Below are 21669 nucleotides of genomic sequence, written 5' to 3' on the forward strand. Positions count from 1 at the left end.
CTCTAAGTGGTTTCACTGCAATGTGGAACGCCGTTCGGACTCGGCTATAAAAAGAAGGTCCCTTGTCATTGAGCTTAACATAGAATCGGGCAGCATTCAGTGATAAGAGAGAAGTTCACCACAATGGACTGAATAGTCTAAGTGAGCCTGAAATATCGGGGTGCCACTGTACCTAACCTAACATACCTAACCCACTATAGAAATAAAATTTTCACAAAATTTTCTATAGAAATATAATTTTGACAATATTTTCTATAGAAATATAATTTTAACAATATTTTTTATAGAAATAAAACTTTGGCAAAATTTTCTATAGAAATAAAATTTTCTATAAAAATAAAGTTTTGACAAAATTTTCTATAGAACTAGAAATTGGACAAAGTTTTCTATAGAAATAAAATTTTGACAAAATTTTCTATAGTAATAAAATCTTTACAAAATTTTCTATAGAAATAAAATTTTGCAAGAATTTACTATAGGTATACAATTTTCACAAAATTTTATATAGAAATAAAATTTTAACTTAAATTTTGTTTCTCAGAAAAGAAAACTTATCTTTCAGATTAAGTTAACAAAGAAACATTCTCCACTTTTAATAAGAGTATTTCATTATATAAATGGAGAACTTTAGCACTTTCTTTGTGTGCAAATAAAGTAAATTTTTTTGGTAAGCGTGGTTATATTTGTTTTCAATGCGCGTGGCCATCTTTACATTGACCTAAGAAATTTTTTATATAGATTTTCTTGTGGGAAAAAGGCAATTATTTCTTTGCGTGTGTCTTCAATAGTCAAGGCAAAATTTCCAGGAAACCTCACGTTTCATATTTCAGTTGTTTTGGTTTTTTTTCCATCATAAATGAATAAAAGAAGATGTCTGCAGAAAACAACCATAAAAAAACACCAACTTGCTGCACAAATTGATTGAAGTCTATTCTTAATGCTGACTAGCATTTTTGGGCTTTTTTTCTTTAATAAAATGCATCGATGCAAAAAACGAAAAGAAACGCCCGACTCACTGAATAACTGCGTTCATTGGCCACAAGTCACGTTAAACATTAAGTGGAGCAAACACGTAAATACACCAGATGAACTATAATTTACACCCGGGAGACCTTTTGTTTAAGACCAATAAGACAGAGGGGAAAAACTTAAAGGAATGGATGAACGCACAGACGGATTTAAAAATAAAATAACAAAGAAATGAACTCGCAAGCATACCATTTTATAAAAATGAAGATTATTATTATTTTTACACAAAAACAATGAAAAAAAATAAAACGCACAAAACATAGAAGTGAAAAATTAACGGCAACATTTTAACCCCGGGTTTCTTTGGCATAGCCTATCTTGGTTTTGGTCAGAATGACTTGGCCACAATTTTGAAAAATAAAAGGAAAAGTTGGAAAAACTTTCATTTGTTAGAGGTCTCTTGCTTCGAATTGTGTTGAAGCTCGTCACCAACCAAGATTCAAATCATATGTAATTTTCCTTATAATACCCATAAATTTTCAATTTGGCCAAAGGTGTTTGGGGTCTGCCTATGTCTATTCGCTGCGCATGCGCATAGATTTTTCAACCGGCATTCCAACAATTTTCGGCATTTGCGATGATTTCTTTGGCTTAGACTTAATGATATTTATTAGCTTTAGTTAAATTGGACCGTAACATTTTCATTTCTTTCATGAAAAATTTTCTTCTTTCCACTATAGTGTCTTTTGTTTTGTACAACTCTTGTGTGGAATGGAATATAGAAGAGAACTACGCTCTATCTGTAATTCAACAGAAAATTATTATGCTTGGTTAGCTATGATTTGGTGCTGAGGTATTTTTACCATTGGAATATAAAAAAGATCATGGCGTTTTAGATGATCAACATAGAAAGCATGGAAAAAAATGTTTTCTTATGAATCCTAGAGGGTGTAAAAAGGAAGGTCTTTAACCTTTGCTGGTAATTGCTGGAAAAATATACGGATACGGTTTTTGGGGGTAAAATGTCTACATTGTTCCATATAATTTTTAATTAAATATGTTTCACATATAATCTAAAGGCATATGCTTTAGTTATTTTTAAATTGGTCCCTATCGGTCCATAATTTAATATAGCCTCCATATAAACCGATCCGCAGATTTTATTTCTTGAGCCTGCTGGTAAAACAAATTTTATCCGATCCAGTACGTGATGTCAATATATGGCCTCTAACCACCATGTAACCATAAATGTAATAATCTTCTAATATATAAAAATAAGTCGGGGTTTCCTTCCTGACGATTTAACTCCAGAACGAACCAACCGATTTCCACGGTTTTGCATTTGTTGGTAAGGTCTCTGTGAGGTTTATAGCAAAGAAAATTCAAGAAAAGCGGGAAAATCTTTTTTTACAAACAGCGCACATTACAAAAATTTATAATTTCAATTCATCGCAGTTGCTTTTGTTATAAAATAATTTTATTTTATCACATAAAAAAATGTTCGGAGATCGTAGAGGGTAATTATGTAGTGAAAATATGGTACCTCATTTCTTGATATCTGGTGGGGAGGGGGACATCCCCCTTGCCAGACTTTTTCAAAATTGGACCAAAGTTCTCCGATTTGGGTGAAATTTCCAAGCAAGGTTAGATGTGATGTCTAGACAAAGACCCGCTACTTTATTTTTCGATATTTGGTCGCGGTCGTGGACCACCCCTTTATACGATTTTTGTATAAAGTCCAGTAAAAAAAAAATTATCTAATTTACTTGAGATTTACAGAGAACATACCGTGAGGTTAAGAATTTATTATGGGGTACCTGTATTTTTAATAGTTGGTCTTGAAGGGGGACCTCCCCCTTGTCCGACTTTTTGAAAATTGGAACAAAATTATCCGATTTGCTTGAAATTTTCAGGGCAGGTGAAAGGGGCGTCTAGGCAAAGAACAGCTACTTTAGTTTTTGATATTTGGTCGAGGAGAGGGCCTCTCCTTTCGGTCTGGCCGAATTTTCGGTCTTGGGTCTTATATATAGTTTTTTTTCTTATAGTTACGTAATCCGCCCTAAAAATATGTATTTTTACGTCAACGAAATTTTGCTGGAATAAGGACCCCCGCGCTATTATAATCTTTGGAACCGGACTATCCCTTTGTCCAGTGTATGTTAAGTGTTGGGGAGGCCTATTTTTGAGAAATTGTCTTTAATTGTTTTGACTTTTTTTGGTTTGATATTTTTACTACTATTCTTATATTTGAAAAGTTTAAGCCTTAATAATAATTTAATTACCTAATTTTTTATTTAAGTTTCGACTATTTTCCTCTTTCCAGGTAATACGTGTTCAATTAGCATTCAAATATACTCACACAAAACATATTATACCCTCCACCATAGGATGGGGGTATATTAACTTTGTCATTCCGTTTGTAACACATCGAAATATTGCTCTAAGACCCCATAAAGTATATATATTCTGGGTCGTGGTGAAATTCTGAGTCGATCCGAGCATGTCCGTCCGTCCGTCCGTCTGTTGAAATCACGCTAACTTCCGAAGGAAACAAGCTATCGACTTGAAACTTGGCACAAGTAGTTGTTATTGATGTAGGTCGGATGGTATTGCAAATGGGCCATATCGGTCCACTTTTACTTTTACGTATAGCCCCCATATAAACGGCCCCCAAATGTGGCTTGCCGATCCTCTAAGAGAAGCAAATTTCATCCGATCCGGCTGAAATTTTGCACATGGTGTTAGCATAGGGTCTCTAACAACCATGCAAAAATTGGTCCACATCGGTCCATAATTATATATAGCCATAATTATATATGACCTCCGGAGCCCCTTGGAATAGCAAAATTCATCCGATTCGGTTGAAAGTTGGTACGTGATGTTAGTATATGATATTTAACAACCGTGCCAAAAGTGGTCCATATCTGTCCATAATCCTATATATATAGCCTCCATATAAACCGATCCCGAGATTTGGTTTTGAGTCAGTTGAAATTTGGTACATTGTACTAGTAAAGGGTGATACGGTCAAAATTTGGTCAATATAAACTTGACGTATTTCTTTCAATTTTGCATTTAAAAAACCTGAACACCCCTCATTTTGAACACACCTTTAGAATGTTGCTCCTATTTCGACTTTGGAATTCACTCTTCAGTTGTCAAAATGCCGTCCAAGCAAGAAGAGCAGCGTATCAAAATTTTGCTCGCGCATCGCGAAAATCCGAGCTACTCGCACGCAAAGCTGGCAAAATCGCTAAAAGTTGCCAAATCAACCGTTACAAATGTAATTAAAGTGTTTGGGGAACGTTTGTCGACAGCCAGGAAGTCTGGATCGGGGGGAAATCGAAAACCGGAAGCCGCTGAGACGACAAAGAGAGTTGCCGGTAGTTTCAAGCGAAACCCTAACCTCTCTCTCCGAGATGCCGCAAATAAGCTGGGTGTATCGTCTACAACCGTGCATTGAGCCAAAAAACGAGCCGGACTATCGACTTACAAGAAGGTAGTGACTCCAAATCGCGATGATAAACAAAATACGACGGCCAAAGCGCGATCCCGGAGGCTGTACACGACGATGCTGACGAAGTTTGACTGCGTGGTAATGGACGACGAAATCTACGTCAAAGCCGACTACAAGCAGCTTCCGGGTAAGGAGTTTTATACGGCAAAAGGAAGGGGAAAGGTAGCATATATTTGTAAGCACATAAAACTGTCAAAGTTCGCAAAGAAATATCTGGTTTGGCAAGCCATCTGTACCTGTGGCTTGAAAAGCAGCATTTTCATAGCTTCCGGGACTGTCAACCAAGAAATTTACGTGAAAAAGTGTTTGAATAAACGTCTGCTGCCTTTCCTGAAGAAACACGGTTGTTCCGTATTTGGCATCTTGCCATTACGGTAAAAAGGCCATGGAGTGGTACGCCGCCAACAACGTGCAGGTGGTTCCCAAGGACAAGAACCCTCCCAACACGCCAGAGCTCCACCCAATTAAGAAATACTGGGCTATTGTCAAGCGGAACCTAAAGAAGACCAAAAAAACTGCTAAGGACGAGCAGCAGTTCAGGCAGGTGTCAAGCGTGAGGCCCGGCAATTCGGATTTGGAAAAGCGAAAGCCTAACTGAATATTTTTCCTGAATTTTATACTAATTGAACTTGAAAAAGAAATTTAATTTGATTTTTTAAATAAACGATTTCACCGATTTACACGTGTTTTCCCTTGACCAAATTTTGACCGTATCACCCTTTATATGGCCGTTAACAACCATGCCTAACTAGATCCATATCGGTCTATAGTTATATATAGCCCTCAGATAAATAGATCACCAATCACACAAAAATGGTCCATATCAAGTTCATAATTGTATATAGCCCACATATAAGCGACCTCTACGTACCGTGCAAAAGTCCATATCGATTCGTAATTATTTGTAGACTTACCTACACATACCTTTTTTGTCTAATATATACCATGTATGGACTAACTCACAATTTAGAAAACGATGTTAAGAAGTTTTAAGATACCACAATCCAATTAATTCGATTGTGGATGACAGTCTTTCGTAGAAGTTTCTACGCAACCCATGGTTTCGTAGATTCGGCCTATCCGAACTTACGGCCGTATATACTTGTTTTTTCTAATTTTATCACGAAATTAATTGATCCAATTAATTTTTTTAAGTGAAATGTTTTCAATCACGAATATGGTAGTATCAATCACTAAAAAATATTTGATTAAAAAATTAATTGATTTTATTAGCAAATTTGAATTAATTTTTTTAATTGATTCAATTAAAAATTTAACTGATGTTAATTGCAAAAATCATTTAATTTTTTCATTTACAAAAATTGTCCATCACACTTTTTTTAACTGAATTAGTCTTCCGACTTTGATTAAAAAGTTAATTGCATCAATTATTTTTTTTTTTTTTTGTTTCAAAAATTCAAAATTTTCACTCATTGACCTACAGCCTCTCGAAAAATCGCTTCCGTAACATATACCCCAAACACATTTTGCTTCAAGCATATATATTTTCAGGATTGGTCCAAACAAAATATTGTTGGTATTTTTCAAACATATTATGTTTCAACTTAGGTATACACTGGTAGAAAAAAATTTTAATGAAATTTTCTTTGTGTATATATATTTTTAAGGCGTCAATTGGTTACTTCCATTCCTTTACTTGCAGCTTACTCTCTACGTCTATTTTTCTAAATTGATATTTGGTTGTATCCAAACATATTATACTTACAAACATGTTAGGTGCCAAACATAATATATTCTAACATATTAACATATGTTATGCTAGTTTGTGAACATTATATTTTTGCACCTAAAAATAATGTGTTAAAAAATGTAAGTTCCAACCATATCATGTTATTGACATAAATAAGTTTTAAAGTTTTATACCAAATGTTTGCGTTATTTATTTCACTATCGGCTTCAGTTTCCCCAAAATATTATACAAAACATAAATATTGACCAGATGTTTTAGATCTTCTCATTAGATTGCTAAAAATATAATTCTATACACTTAACCATAATCTAAAAAAATATTAATTAATTTTTTTTGTAAATAAAATATGTCGAATCTTCGCATGCTTAAGAGATAATGCTTAAGTGGTTCAATTTCTTTTTTCTTTCTGGCATAAGACACTATGGCAATATCTATCTAATCTCAAAATATTTTGTTTATATTGATTGGAATTAAGTTGTTTTTGTATAAAAACCCTTGCATAGACCATCACAAAATCATAGTTTGAATTTTTTTCGTTCTAAGCTAATCATCATGAAATTCTTCATTGTTTTGGTTGCCGCTTTGGCTTTGGCTGCTCCTGCCTTTGGCAAGACCTTCACCCGTTGTTCCTTGGCCCAGGAAATGTATGCCTTGGGTGTACCCAAATCCGAATTGCCCCAATGGACTTGCATTGCTGAACACGAATCCTCCTACCGTACCAATGTTGTTGGTCCCACCAATTCCAATGGCTCCAACGATTATGGTATCTTCCAAATCAACAACTACTACTGGTGCCAACCTTCCAACGGTCGTTTCTCCTACAACGAATGCAAGTTGTCCTGCGATGCTTTGTTGACCGATAACATCAGCAATTCTGTTACCTGTGCCCGCAAGATCAAGTCTCAACAAGGCTGGACCGCCTGGTCTACCTGGAAATACTGCAGCGGTAGCTTGCCCAGCATTGATAGCTGCTTCTAAGCGGTTTGTTGTACCAAAACAGTTTTTTAAATAAATTAATATTCGTAGCTTAAACAAATTTGTTTTTTTATACCCTAAACCACATAGTGGTCTGAAAAAATGTGCCTACCAGAAATGTTGATTTTCGACTCAAAACTGTCCGTCTGTCCATATATTTTTATTCGCAGGATTCCAGTCGCACTTCTTAGCCGATTTTTATGAAATTTGTTACAGAGTGTTCTTTTGGTACAAGGACGAACGCTATTGAATTTGGTTAGATTTATAGGTTAATTTCAATGTATTAATATAACAAATGGCCCCAGCCAACTGGCCACTTTTGTGAGATGTCCAAGTTTAAGAGGTTTAACATTTTTTTTATTAACCAGTCGTCGTAAAAATTAACACAATGTATTTTTAATAGTACCCTTTAAATCTCCAAAATTTCATCTAAATCGGTTCAGATTTAGATAAAGCTCCCATAAATATGAATCACCCGATGTTCCTAAATTTTGCCATATTGCCTTAATTTATTAATCGATCTTACCACACACCCAGAAAAGGAATATTATCACCTGAAACATGTTTTAAGAGCAAAATGTTATTTTTGGGTGGTGACCATGTAACATGGTTTTCGCAACCATGTTATTTTCTCGGAAATCGTGTATCTGATTTCGGCATGCAGGTTATATTTGACGAGAAAATAACATTTTAATGACAAACATGTTACATGGTCACCATACAAAAATAACATTTTGCTCTTGAAACATGTTTTAGGTGCTCATATTCCTTCTCTTCGTGCGAGGTAACCTTCGGAGGTATCAACCAAACCTGCAAAATATCATCCAAATCGATTCAAATTGAGATATAATTCCCATATATATGTATCGCCGGATTTCCCATAATATCTTTATTTACTAATCTATTTTACTCAAAGTTAGCACAATGTAACTTTCGAATGAATAAATTAAACCTGTCAAACATAATAGAAATCGGTTCAGATTTAGATATAGCTCCGATGGTAAAATCTAGAATAAACATATATATACGGCCGTAAATTCGGCAGTAACACTTGCCGATGGCAATGTATCTTAAAGCTTCTTCTAAATTGTAAGTTAGTCCATACGAAAAAGGCCAATTTAATACGTACATAATTCAATTTGACAAAATTTTCTATAGAAATAAAATTTTGATAAAATTTTCTATAGAAATAAAATTTTGATAAAATTTTCTATAGAAATAAGATTTTGACAAAATTGTGACAACATTTTCTGGGGATCGGTGTATATGAGGCCTATATATAATTATGGACCGATATGGACCAATTCTGGCATGGTTGTTAGAGACCATATACTAACACCACGTACCAAATTTCAACCGGATTGGATGAATTTTTATGCTCTAAGAGGCTCCGGAGGTCAAATCTGGGAATCGGTTTATATGGGGGTTATATATAATTATAGACCGATATGGACCAATTCTGGCATGGTTGTTAGGGACCATATACTAACACCACATACCAAATTTCAACCGGATTGGATGAAATTTGCTTCTCTTTGAGGCTCCGCAAGCCAAATCTGGGGATCGGTTTATATGGGGGCTATATATAATTATGAACCAATGTGGACCAATTTTTGCATAGTTGTTAGAGACCATATACTAACACCACATACCAAATATCAACCGGATCGGGTGAAATTTGCTTCTCTTAGAGGCCCCGCAAACCAAATCTGGGGATCGCTTTATATGGGGGCTATATATAATCATGGACCTATATGGGCCAATTTTTGCATGGTTGTTAGAGACCATATACTAACACCACGTACCAAATATCAACCGGATCGGGTGAAATTTGCTTCTCTTAGAGGCCCCGCAAACCAAATCTGGGGATCGCTTTATATGGGGGCTATATATAATTATGGACCTATACGGGCCAATTTTTGCATGGTTGTTAGAGACCATATACAAACTTCATGTACCAAATTTCAGCCGGATCGAATGAAATTTGCTTCTCTTTGAGGCTGCGCAAGCCAAATCTGGGGATCACTTTATATGAGGGCTATATATAATTATGGATCGATGAGGACCAATTTTTGCACGGTTGGTAAAGACCATATACTAACACCATGTACCAAATTTCAGCCAGATCGGATGAAATTTTCTTCTCTTTGAGGCTCCGGAGGTCAAATCTGGGGATCGGTTTATATGGGGGCTGTATATAACTATGGACCAATTTTTGCATGGTTGTTAGAGACCATATACTTACACCACGTACCAAATTTCAACCGGATCGGATGAAATATGCTTCTCTTTGAGGCTCCGCAAGCAAAATCTGGGGGTTGGTTTTTATATGGGGACTATACGTAAAAGTAGTCCAATAGGGCCCATTTTCCATACCATCCGACCTACATAAATAACAACTACTTATGCCAAGTTTCAAATCGATAGCTTGTTTCGTTCGGAAGTTAGCGTGATTTCAACAGACGGACGGACGGACGGACATGCTTAGATCGACTCAGAATTACACTACGACCCAGAATAGATATATATATATATATATATATATATATATATATATATATATATATATATATATATATATATATATATATATATATATATATATATATATATATATATATATATATATATATATATATATATATATATATATATATATATATATATATATATATATATATATATATATATATATATATATATATATATATATATATATATATCTATATATATATATATATATTTCATGGGGTCACAGAGCAATATTTCGATGTGTTACAAACGGAATGACAAAGTTAATATACCCCCATCCTATGATGGAGGATATAAAAATTTGGAACCCAGTCTCTTTCCATTTGAACACAGTGGTCACATTTCTCTCGAGGAGCAGTGCCTCTACTTTTTTCCAGGCCACATATTGAGACTCCAAACACACATTTTGCAATATACGTTTTTCGAAGGTATACTAAAAAATTTACCTTTCACATATAAATCTGGAACCCCATCTTTTTCCATTTGGCCACATTTCTTTCGTATAGGCAACATTACTACGATTCGGAAGATTTTTATACCAATCGAAAGCTTTTGTTTCAGTTTATCGTTGGCTTTTCTATCTCTTCCCGTTTTTGCCAATTTGTTTTCGTATATAACTAATTTTTTCACATATAGGTGGCGCTGAAATATATGAAATATTCACATACGGATTTTTGTCACTTATATTTTCAATGCTCAAAAAGTTTCCATATAAATTGATCTGCAATATAATTTATTTAAAATAATCCAGTCCCCTGTAATGAATAGTAACATATCCTAAAGTCATAATTGGCCCCTAAAATTGTGTAAAAAAAACTACAATTATTATTTGTGCCATTTGTAATAATTTCCCCAACTATCTTTCCATCATAATCAATCCACAACAAAGTGTCAGTTATTGCAAATGACTTTTTTTCTAAATATCTCTCGGTAAAGCAATTAAACAATTAACAAAATGTCTTAACACAGTTTTGTTCACATACACACACCCAAATTTTCTTTTCCCCATCTTTTTTTTAACCAAACCTAATCCCCTTAACCTGTTACTAGTTAACTGACTTACTGGTTCCAATGGCACTTGTTTACTAAATAAATATCTGTGGTCTTAAGTTGACCTCCTCCTCCTCCTTCTATAGGCCATGGTTGTTACACATGATGGCAATTCATCACTTGGTCACTTTGTCAGATCATACCAGGGAGGGTTTTGTTTTCCCCCCCATCGGTGATGGGTTAATGTGGCTGATGTACATGCATTCATGCAATACACGTGTGGCTTTTGTAAGCCAGTGACTTGGCTAATTAGAAACAAGTGTCGGCTTAAGATACAAACCAAAAAAACAAAAAATCACTCATCATCAACGCGAAGAATACCCCGATTAGTAACGCAAACATCACCCAAGCATCAGCATCGTCATCACCGGCAGTGGCAGTGGCAACCCCCTCCCAAACCACCAATAACCACAGGAATGTTTAGGCTACTTTGGTGCGCATGCGTGCCGCCATAGACCAAATGAAAATCCATGCTTGCAAACTATGTAAGTAGCTTAAGCGAATATTTTCGCTTTCTAAATTTTCTTTCTAAGACGATGAAATGCTAAACAAACCAAAAAACACAAATGGAAGAAGATTTATTAAAGCATTTCTCACTAGTGATGCTCGTCAAGTGATCAACACACTTTCTTCCTTCATTGTAAAGAAACCAAAGCTTAGGTCGAGAGTTCAGTGAATATACGCATCCTATTTAAGGCCAGATTAATACAAGTAGGCCAAAATATGAAAGGTGGCCAAAAGGGTGTTTTACGTTTTCTTAGACTAGGAATAGAATTCGTCTAGATATGCAAATAACGCAATTCTTATAAGAACGACCCAAAATTCGGCTGGACTGTAGCTTAGATAACGTCCATGTCGAAAGCCGTTTTTTGCTTCATGAAATAAAACCCAATGAAATATTACACAAAAATAGAAAATGAAGTCGCAAGTGAGGGAGGGATTATTTCTGGATCTATTTTAATGTCTTCCACATGGAAGAAATAAAAAAAATCGAATTATACACCCAGAAAAGGAATATGATCACCTCAAACATGTTTTAAGAAATATTACACAAAAATAGAAAATGAAGTCCCATGTGAGGGAGGGATTCTCTTTGGATCTATTTTAATGTCTTCCACACGGAAGAAATTAAAAAAAAAAAAAAACAATTATACACCCAGAAAAGGAATGTTATTTTTGGTTGGTGACCATGTAACATGGTTTCACAACCATGTTATTTTCTCGGAAATCATGTATAAGATTTCGGCAAGCAGGTTATATTTGACGAGTAAATAACATTTTAGTGACAAATATGTTACATGGTCACCATACAAAAATAACATTTTGCTCTTGAAATATGTTTGAGGTGATCATATTCCTTCTCTGCGTGTAGAGGACTATCAAGCGCTATGAAAATGGGGCCCATGAAAATTAGCCCCCAAAACCTAAATGAGGTAGGTCTCCAAAAATTATATGGAAAACAACAACATCAAATTGTTATGTTTCTTTATTTTTGGGGCCGTTTGCCTTATGAAAATGAACCCCACTTACTCTTTGGCATGAAGTAAGAGGTACTTCAATTTTCTATTGAAATAAAATTTTGATAAAATTTTCCATAGATAAAATTTTGACAAAATTTTCTATAGAAATAATAGAAATAAAATTGGGGTAAAATTTCCTATAGAAATAAACTTTTGACAAAATTTTCTATGGAAATAAAATTTTTAACAAAATGTCTATAGATATAACATTTTGACAAAATTTCCTATAAAATTTTTTAAAAGATTTCTACAGATGCAAAATTTTGATAAAAAATAATATAGAAAAAAAATTTTACAAATATTCCTATAGAAATAAAATTTTGACAAAATTTTTTATATAATGAAATTTTGACAAATATTCCTATAGAAATAAAATTTAAAATAAAAATTATTCTATAAAAATTATGTTTAAGTTGAAAAGTTGTGTTATGTAGCTGAACTCTTAAAATATAATTATTAAATTATGTGTAAAATGAATTTATTCAAACAATTAAAAATAGTAAAAAAAAAATATTCTATAGACATAAAACTAAAAAAAAATCTAAAAAAAATAAAAATTTGGTAAAATTTTCTATAGAAATAAAATTTTGCCCTGATTTACTATAGAAATAAAATTTTGCAAAATTTCCTATGGAAAAAAATTTTGACAAAATTTTCTATAGAAATAAAATTTGATAAATATTCTGTAGAAATAAACTTTTGACAAGAAATACAATTTTGACAAAATTTTCTAGAGATAAAAATTTGACAAAATTTTCCATAGAAAAATTTTGACCAAATTGTCTATATAAATAAAATTTTGACAAAATTTTCTTTAGAAATATAGGGCTTTGCCCAAATAAATTTGACAAACATTATTTTCCTCTGTTGGTTAGGCTACACTTGTAGTTTAGTCAATGCATGGTTTTAAACTGAAATCAAAAAACAACAACAATGCTGAAATAAAATTTCGATAAAAATTTTCCGTAGAAATAAACTTTTGACGAAATTTTCTATACAAATAAAATTTCGACCAAATTTTTCATAGAAAAAAAATGTTGACAAAATTTTCTATAGAATTACAATTTTGACAAGAATTCAAATTTTGACAAAATATTATATAGAAATAAACAGTTGACAAAATTTTCTATGGAAACCAAATTTTCTGTAGAAATTAATTTTTTACAAAATTTTCGAGAGAAATAAAATGTTGACAAAATTTTCTCCAAAGAAATAAAATTTTTACGAATATTTTCTAGAAATAAAAGTTCGACAAATTTTTCTACAGAAATAAAATTTTGACAAAATTTTTATAGAAATAAAATTTTGAAAAAAATTTTATAGAAATAAAATTTTGAAAAAAATTTTATAGAAATAAACTTGTGCCGTGATTCCCTATAGAAATAAAACTTGGTAAAATTTCCTATGGAAATAAAATTTTGACAAAAGTTTCTACAAAACTAAAATTTTTACAAAATTTTCTATAAAACTAAAATTTTGACAAAATTTGCTACAAAAATAATTTTCTATAAAAATAAAGTTTTGACAAATTTCACATAAAAATAAACTGTTACCCAAATTTTCTATAGAAATAAAATTTTGACGAAATTTTCTACAAAAATAAAGTTTTTACAAAATTTCCAATAAAATAAAATATTGAAAAATTTTCTGTAGAAATAAAATATTGACCAAATTTTCTAAATTTGATAAAAATTTTGCTATAAAAATAAAATTTTGACAAAATTTGCTTTAGAAATAAAATTTTGACATTTTCTAGAGAAATAAAATTTTGAAAACGTGCTCTATAGAAATAAAATTTTGACAAAATTTTCTATAGAAATAAAATTTTGACAAAATTTTGTATATTAATAAAGTTTTGACCAATTTTCCTCTAGAAATAAAATTTTGACGAAATTTCCTATATTAATAAAATTTTGAAAAAAATTCTATAGAACTAAAATTTTGACGAAATTATCTATGGAAACTAACTTTTGACAAATATATCTTATAGAAGTAAAATTTTGACAAAATTTATCTATAGAAATTATATTTTGACAAAATTTTCTACAGAAATAAAATTTTGACAAAATTTCCTCTAGAAATAAAATTTTGACGAAATCTCCTATATTAACAAAATTTCGAAAAAATTGTCTATAGAACTAACATTTTGACAAAAGTACCTATATAACTAAATTTTGACAAACATATCTGTAGACTAATATTTGGACAAAATTTACTCTAGAAATAAAATTTTGACGAAATCTTCTATTTTAATAAAATTTTGAAAAAAAATTCTATAGAAATAAAAATTGAAAAAAATTCCTCTAGAAAAAAAATTTAACGAAATCTCCTATATTAATAAAATTTTGAAAAAAAAAATATAGAACTAAAATTTTGACAAAATTACCTATATAACTAAATTTTGACAAATATATCTGCAGAAATAAAATTTTGACAAATTTATCTATAGAACTTATATTTTGACAAATATTCCTATAGAAATAAAATTTTGACAAATATTCCTATAGAAATAAAATTTTGACAAAATATTCTATAAAAACAAAATGTTGAAAAAATATTCTATAGAAATAAAAGTTTCAAAAAAATCTATAGAAATAAGATTTTGTATAGAAATAAAATTTTGTCAAAATTTCCTCCAGAAATAAAATGTTGATGAAATTTCCTATATTAATAAAATTTTGAAAAAAAATTCTATAGAACTAAAATTTTGACGAAATTATCTATGGAACAAAATTTTGACAAAATTTATCTATGGAAATGACATTTTGACAAAATTTCTCATAAAAATTTTGACAAAATTTTCTATAGAAATAAAATTAGGCAAATCTCTTATATTAATAAAATTTGGAAAAAAATTCTATAGAACTAAAATTTTGACAAAATTACCTATATAACTAAATTTTGACAAATATATCTGTAAAATTTTGACAAAATTTACTCTAGAAATAAAATTTTGACGAAATCTCCTATTTGAATAAAATTTTGAAAAAAAAAATTCTATAGAACTAAAATTTTGAAAAAATTTCCTCTAGAAAAAAATTTAACGAAATCTCCTATATTAATAAAATTTTGAAAACAATTATCTATAGAACTAAAATTTTGATAAAATTACCTATACTTAATAAAATTACTTATTACTAAATTTTGACAAATATATTTGTAAAAAAAAATTTTGACAAATTTATCTATAGAAATTATATTTTGACAAAATTTTCTATAGAAATAAAATGTTGTCAAAATTTTCTATAGAAATAAAATTTTGATAAAACTTTCTATAAAAATAAGATTTTGATAAAATTTTGTATAGAAATAAAATGTTGACAAAATTTTGTATAGAACTAAAATTTTGACAAAATTTCCTCTAGAAATAAAATTTTGATGAAATTTCCTATATTAATATAATTTGGAAAAAATTTCTATAGAAATTTTGACAAATATATCTATGGTAGAAATAAAATTTTGATACAATTTTGTATAGAAATAAAATTTTGATAAAGTTTTGTATAGAACTAAAATTTTGACAAAATTTCCTCTAGAAATAAAATTTTGACGAAATTTCCTATATTAATATAATTTTGAAAAAAAAAAATTCTATAGAAATTTTGACAAATATATCTATAGAAGTAAAATTTTGACAAAATTTATCTATAGAAGTTATATGTTGACAAAATTTATCTATAGAAATTATATTTTGACAAAATTTCTCATAGAAATAAAATTTTGACAAAATTTCTCATAGAAATACAATTTTGACAAAATTTTCTATAGAAATAAAATTAGGCAATTACGTTTTCAAACAGAGTTAGAATTTCGTTCAAATTTCGCACGAGATAGTTCATTTTTTCCATAAAACAGTTAACTTTAACTTCTGTGTAGATATGCTTAGCCTTGGCGTTACTTTGCCCCATTCCCCATTTGGTGCTTATATTTTGTGTGTGATATTACATTTTATGGTAGTGTTATTATCACATTCCCCACTAAATAATAATCTACACAAAAATTCTTCAAAACATTCTTTGTAATTTGTTAACCATACAGTGATCAAAGATATCAGCAATGATCAAGAGTAGCACAATGTCGTACATTGAAATATGCCAAAAAAAATATTTGCTAAATTCGAAATATGAGTTACACCCAAAACGTGTTGGATTGTATCGTGGATAATGTCCATGAATGGTGAATTGATGATTTGGATGGATATGATTTTGTCGTCTGCTAGTGGTTGGAGTGGCTACTGCTCTATCTAGCCAAGTTGAAAATTTTTTCCTAAAATCGGGCAATCCTTTTTGTGTAGTGGGTATGTAGATACTCAACTTTACTCAATCCGGCATTTGGTCAACTGGTTTTTGGGTTCGTTTTTTTTTTTGCAACTCCCATTAAATTTCTAGCTGTTATTATTGGGAATAATGAACGTTGTTGATGTTTGTTTTTGTTTTCCTGCTGACTTTGGTATTTGCTATTGATACTTGATCTTGTTTCAGACAATGAGGTTTATTGCTGAATTTCTTGATTTTATTTATAGTAGACAATTTTTGTTTATTCATTATTTTGTAATAGTGCCATTCATCTTGAAAGCTTGTTTGTTTTTGTTTGGAAAACTAAAACTTTTTGTTGGTATCAGTTTGGTATCAGCCTCGAAAACATGCTTCCTTAAGTACTCGTTGACGTTCTTGTACCCAATATTCATGGCATGACTATGTTCTTTTGCTTTGTTTTTTTTTTTTTTTTTGATTTGGCCATTATGACCGTCTATGAGATGTTGGAATATTTGCCTGGTTTTACCTATGATTGGCAATATCTGTAATGTTGTTCTACAATTCGATCTACCATTGTAGTTATGAAACTTATATCACCATATTTATGAAATGTGATGTTGTGTGTTGCTGATCCATGGATGTTTGGCTGACCATGTGGTTAACCATTTAATTGGTTTTTGGTCTATACGACATAGAGCACTCAAAGTTTCAAGAACTCTACAGTGAAAAAAATATATAAATAAATCTACTATTTATCAACTAATATATTGGACACATAGTATTCGTATTTTAAGGACATGATACCCATCAAGAAAAGCGTCGCCAAAGAAGTAGTGAAAGTGTTCTTTCTGGATCCGAAAGTGGTGCTTGTCATTGGACGCATGTTCGCCATTACACAAAAATTTTTTTTCTGATTAAATCACGAAATTAATTAATCCAACTAATTTCTTAATTGAAATGTCTTCAATCATAGAAATGATAGTATATATTAAACAATTAATTGAAAGTCAATTAAAAAGTTAATTGATCCAATTAAAAAGTTAATTGATACTATTAATTTTTGTGATTGATTTTTGTTTCAATTAAAAAATTTGTTGAATCAATTAAATTTTTATTTGAATACTTTTTAAAACTCAATTAAAATTTTAATTGGAAAAATGTTCGTGAAATTTTCTGTGTGCCGTTGCATTGAATTTGCATCACTTCTTAAGGTGTGATCCGAATTCAGTGTTTGGGATGTGATTTAAACAATTTTGTATAAAAATATAAAAATTATTTAGTTTGCAAAATATAGCAAACTAAATAATTTTTATAATTTTTTATGACTTTTAACGCATTCTAACGCTTGTCTGAAACGTTTGACCTCAAATATTTACAAAACTCCGCAATTTTTGTAGGATGGATTTAGCATTTTTTTTTACAAAATTTTAATAATTTGTACTATTTTATTATCCCGCAAAAAAAAATACATCACCAAAAAATTATTAAAAATGTTCTTTTTGGATCCGGAAATGGTGCAAAATCCTCGCAGAAGCGTTGAATTTAACATGGGCTTGTCATTGCACGGATGTTCGCCATTTCAACAGCCGTTGCACTGTTTTAGATGTGAATTCATAAATATTGTGAAATTTTGCCAAATAAATGATTTTTATAATTTCTTATGATTTTTAATTCTTTAAAGCTTGTGTGAAACGTTTGACTTCAAAAATTCGAAATTTTTCTAGAATGGATTTAGATTTTTTTCGACAACTTTTAAATTATTTGCACAATTTTATAAATTTTTACTCTGTTTTTGACCTATTTAAAACAAAAAAAGTTAAAATTATCCATTAAAAAAAAAAAACGAATTATAAACTTTAAATTAAAATAATTTTCTGTGAAATTAAACTAAAGAACATCTTTGGAAGGAAATTTCTGAAAGGGCTTTTAAAGTTGTACTTCTAATTTTTTTTTGCTGGGTAATTCCTACTCTGTTTTTAAGCTATTTGAACAAAAAAATTTTAAAATTATTCACTAAAAATAAGCAAAAAAAAACCGAGATATAAAAAAAATAAATGAAAAGAACTTTCCGTGTAGTTAAAATAAAAAAATCTTTCGGAGGACATTTTTGGAAGTGCTTTTAAAGTTGTGCCTTTAGAATAGGTTAGGGTAAAGTGGTGGCCCGATTAAGATTCAGGCTCACTTAGACTATTCAGTCCATTGTGATACCACATTAATTAAAAGTACCTATTACATATGGGCACTTCTAGTTGTAAGCGCTGAACCTTCTCGATTATTTTCTTCTGTTGGACTAAGCAGATTGTGCCTTTAGAATAACATCCAAATTTTTTACTGAGTATCTTTGTGCTATTGACATTATTTTTTCCAAGTGTATATATTCTGTGCAGAATTTGTCTTGATGTTTATGTTTTCTTTGCAGTAGTTGTCCATACCTTTCTTGTGTGGTCATTTAAAAGTTTAATTAAATCTAATTTATGTCACGTAATAGTAATTGATTTGGCCACCTTTGATAAAACGGCACATAATAATTAACGATCGCAGTTAGGTGTTATGGTAAAAAATATTTGAAATAAGCCCATAATTAATAACTATGAAGTGTTATCATTATTGACGTAATTAACAAGTCCATACGGCTGGAAATACGTCTACACTGAAAGAAAAAATTGGCGTGAGAGCAAGGATTTATTGTCCTTAAAATACGAATGCGAATTTTGCTTTATTTCGTTTTTCCTTGTCCAAAAGTCCATAAACTTTTCAATGAAGTCGTTTTGTCTAAGTGAGTCTGAAACTTAATCGGTCTGCCACTTTAACCTAGCCTGACCTCACCTTCTCTAAGCGGTTTCACAGCAATGTGGGACGCCGTTCGGACTCGGCTATAAAAAGGAGGTCCCTTGTCATTGAGCTTAACATAGAATCGGACATCACTCAGTGATAAGAGAGAAGTTCACCACTGTGGAATCGCAATGGACTGAATAGTCTAAGTGAGCAAGCTGCCACTATACCTAACCTAAGCTAACCATGAGGGCTATACCAAAACATGGGCCGATACACACCATATTCGGTTCACCTATTTGTGGTCCTTAAATACAGGCAAATTGGATAAAAACTATGCATTCTAGAAGTCCAATAAATAAATTCGGGAGATAGGTCTATATGGGGGCTATACCAAACAACGGACCCATACTCACCATTTTCGGTACACCGGTTTATGGTTTGGATAAAAACTACGGTTTCTAGAAGCCCAAGAAGTAAAATTGGGAGATCCGTCTATATGGGAGTTATACCACAACATGGACCAATATATACGATTTTCGGCACACCTGTTTATGGTCCTAAAATACCTATAGATTTTCAATTTTAGGCAAATTGGATAGAAGCGCAAGAAGTAAAATCGGGAGATCGGTCTATATGGGGGCTACACCAAAACATGGACCGATACACACGATTTTCGGCACACCTGTTTATGGTCCTAAGATACCTCTAGATTTGCAATTTTAGGCAAATTGAGTAAAAACTAAGGATTCTATAAACCCAAGACGCCAAATCGGGAGGTCGGTTTATATGGTGACTATATCAAAACAGGAACCAATATAGCCCATCTTCGAACTAGACCTGCCTGCAAACAAAAAATTAATCTGTGGCAAATTTCAGGGCGATAACTCCATTATTGAAGGCTGTAGCGTGATAGCAACAGACAGACATACGGACATGGTTATATCGTCTTAGAATTTCTCCCTGATAAAGAATATATATATACTTTATATAGTCGGAAAACGATATTTCGGTGTGTTACAAACGGAATGACAAACTTATTATACCCCCATCACCATTCTATGATGGTGGATATAAAAAAAGTTTTACAAAAAACGTGACACGAAAATGTAAAAGATATGAGATTTATGGGACCCAGAGTTTCATCGCGTGAAGGGCTTCTCGAAGTGGTTACACTGCAATGTGAAACACCATTCGAACTTACTTGGCTATAAAATAGGGTTTTCATGTCATTGAGGTAAACAAAGAATTGGGCACCATTCATTGATAAAAAGAAGTTCACCACTAGCGATATGGACTGAATAGTTTAAGTGAGCCAAACATTAAAATTTTGCCACCAAATCTAAAATATCCTAACTGAAAAAAGAGGAAAATTTTTCCACTAAAGTGGTACAGCGGCTACATTGCTGATTTTACAAGATCGAAAAATCTCAAAATACAGTACACAGATTACAACGTATTGCTTTGGATGCATTTTCTTTCTTTAACTTCAGAACATCGTTTCTCTGTGATATTTCCTTAAATTAAGCAATTTATGTAAATCTAGTTACATAGACAAAAAAGTTTCCTTTGTCCTCCAAGAAACACAATGTATTCCTTAAAGTCGATAAAGCTTTCCTTTTTCACCTTTGAACTATAGCAATGGGCTAAGCTACTACTGTTCTACGACAAACAATAGAGAAACTTACAGTTGCCTTATCAACTTCCTTTAAGGCATTTTTTAGAGCAACAAAAGAAGAGAAGATCTTGCAAAAAAACCGAAATAAGCTACAGCATCCCATTTTCCCCCCCTTGAGTTCAATTTAGTTTTAAAATCATTTAACCCTTTGATCTTTAAAATACATATAAAAAACTATGGATAGGATTCGTGGTAAACTTTGAGGCTCAAAAATTTGGTAGATAAAACGAAAGAGTGCATCTTTTAAGTCATGAGACCAATGAAGAGCGATAAAATAGAAAAAAAAAAATTAAGACCTAAAATGGGAACATTTGCTTGATGTACTAAGCTGGCATGTAAACTCAATATTGCTGCATAATTTGTTTTAAAATGCTTTTAGCCAAATGTGATTGCCTTTAACGAAAATGTAAAGAAAAAGAGGTGAAGGAAAACAATACTTAAATTTTTGGTGGAATATCAGAGCAATTGCATGAAACGAAACAGTGGCTTATGGTTATTTAGATGCTAAAATTTTAATTTGCCATGATTTCCCTCAAAATTGTTTTGATGTATTTGGATAGATTACTTTTGTTTAAAGGTATTATCATTTCGTTGTACAGTTGAAGAGCTCATCAAGAATTGAGTTACTAAACTGATTATTCTTCAATGAAAAAAAAAAATTCTCTGATAATTCTTATTAGATTTAAGAT

General features: G+C 31.2%; 2 protein-coding genes across 4 annotated transcripts in view; one reads left to right on the forward strand and one right to left on the reverse strand.

Annotated features, from left to right (window-relative positions):
• Nucleotides 1-21669, reverse strand: part of mwh (multiple wing hairs) — a 446956-nt gene that overhangs the window by 112587 nt on the left and 312700 nt on the right. The window lies entirely within an intron of this gene.
• On the forward strand, nt 6734-7233 carry LOC142237537 (lysozyme 1). Its single transcript, XM_075308893.1, has one exon. The coding sequence runs from the start codon at nt 6750-6752 to the stop codon at nt 7173-7175; it is 426 nt and encodes a 141-aa protein (XP_075165008.1). The 5' UTR covers nt 6734-6749; the 3' UTR covers nt 7176-7233.

This window comes from Haematobia irritans, chromosome 5 (assembly GCF_050003625.1).
Source record: "Haematobia irritans isolate KBUSLIRL chromosome 5, ASM5000362v1, whole genome shotgun sequence".
Classification (NCBI taxonomy): Eukaryota; Metazoa; Arthropoda; class Insecta; order Diptera; family Muscidae; genus Haematobia; species Haematobia irritans.

What these genes read in the sequence shown, in the direction of transcription:
- LOC142237537 (XM_075308893.1), top strand. Translation starts at nt 6,750, where the DNA reads ATGAAATTCTTCATTGTTTTGGTTGCCGCTTTGGCTTTGGCTGCTCCT.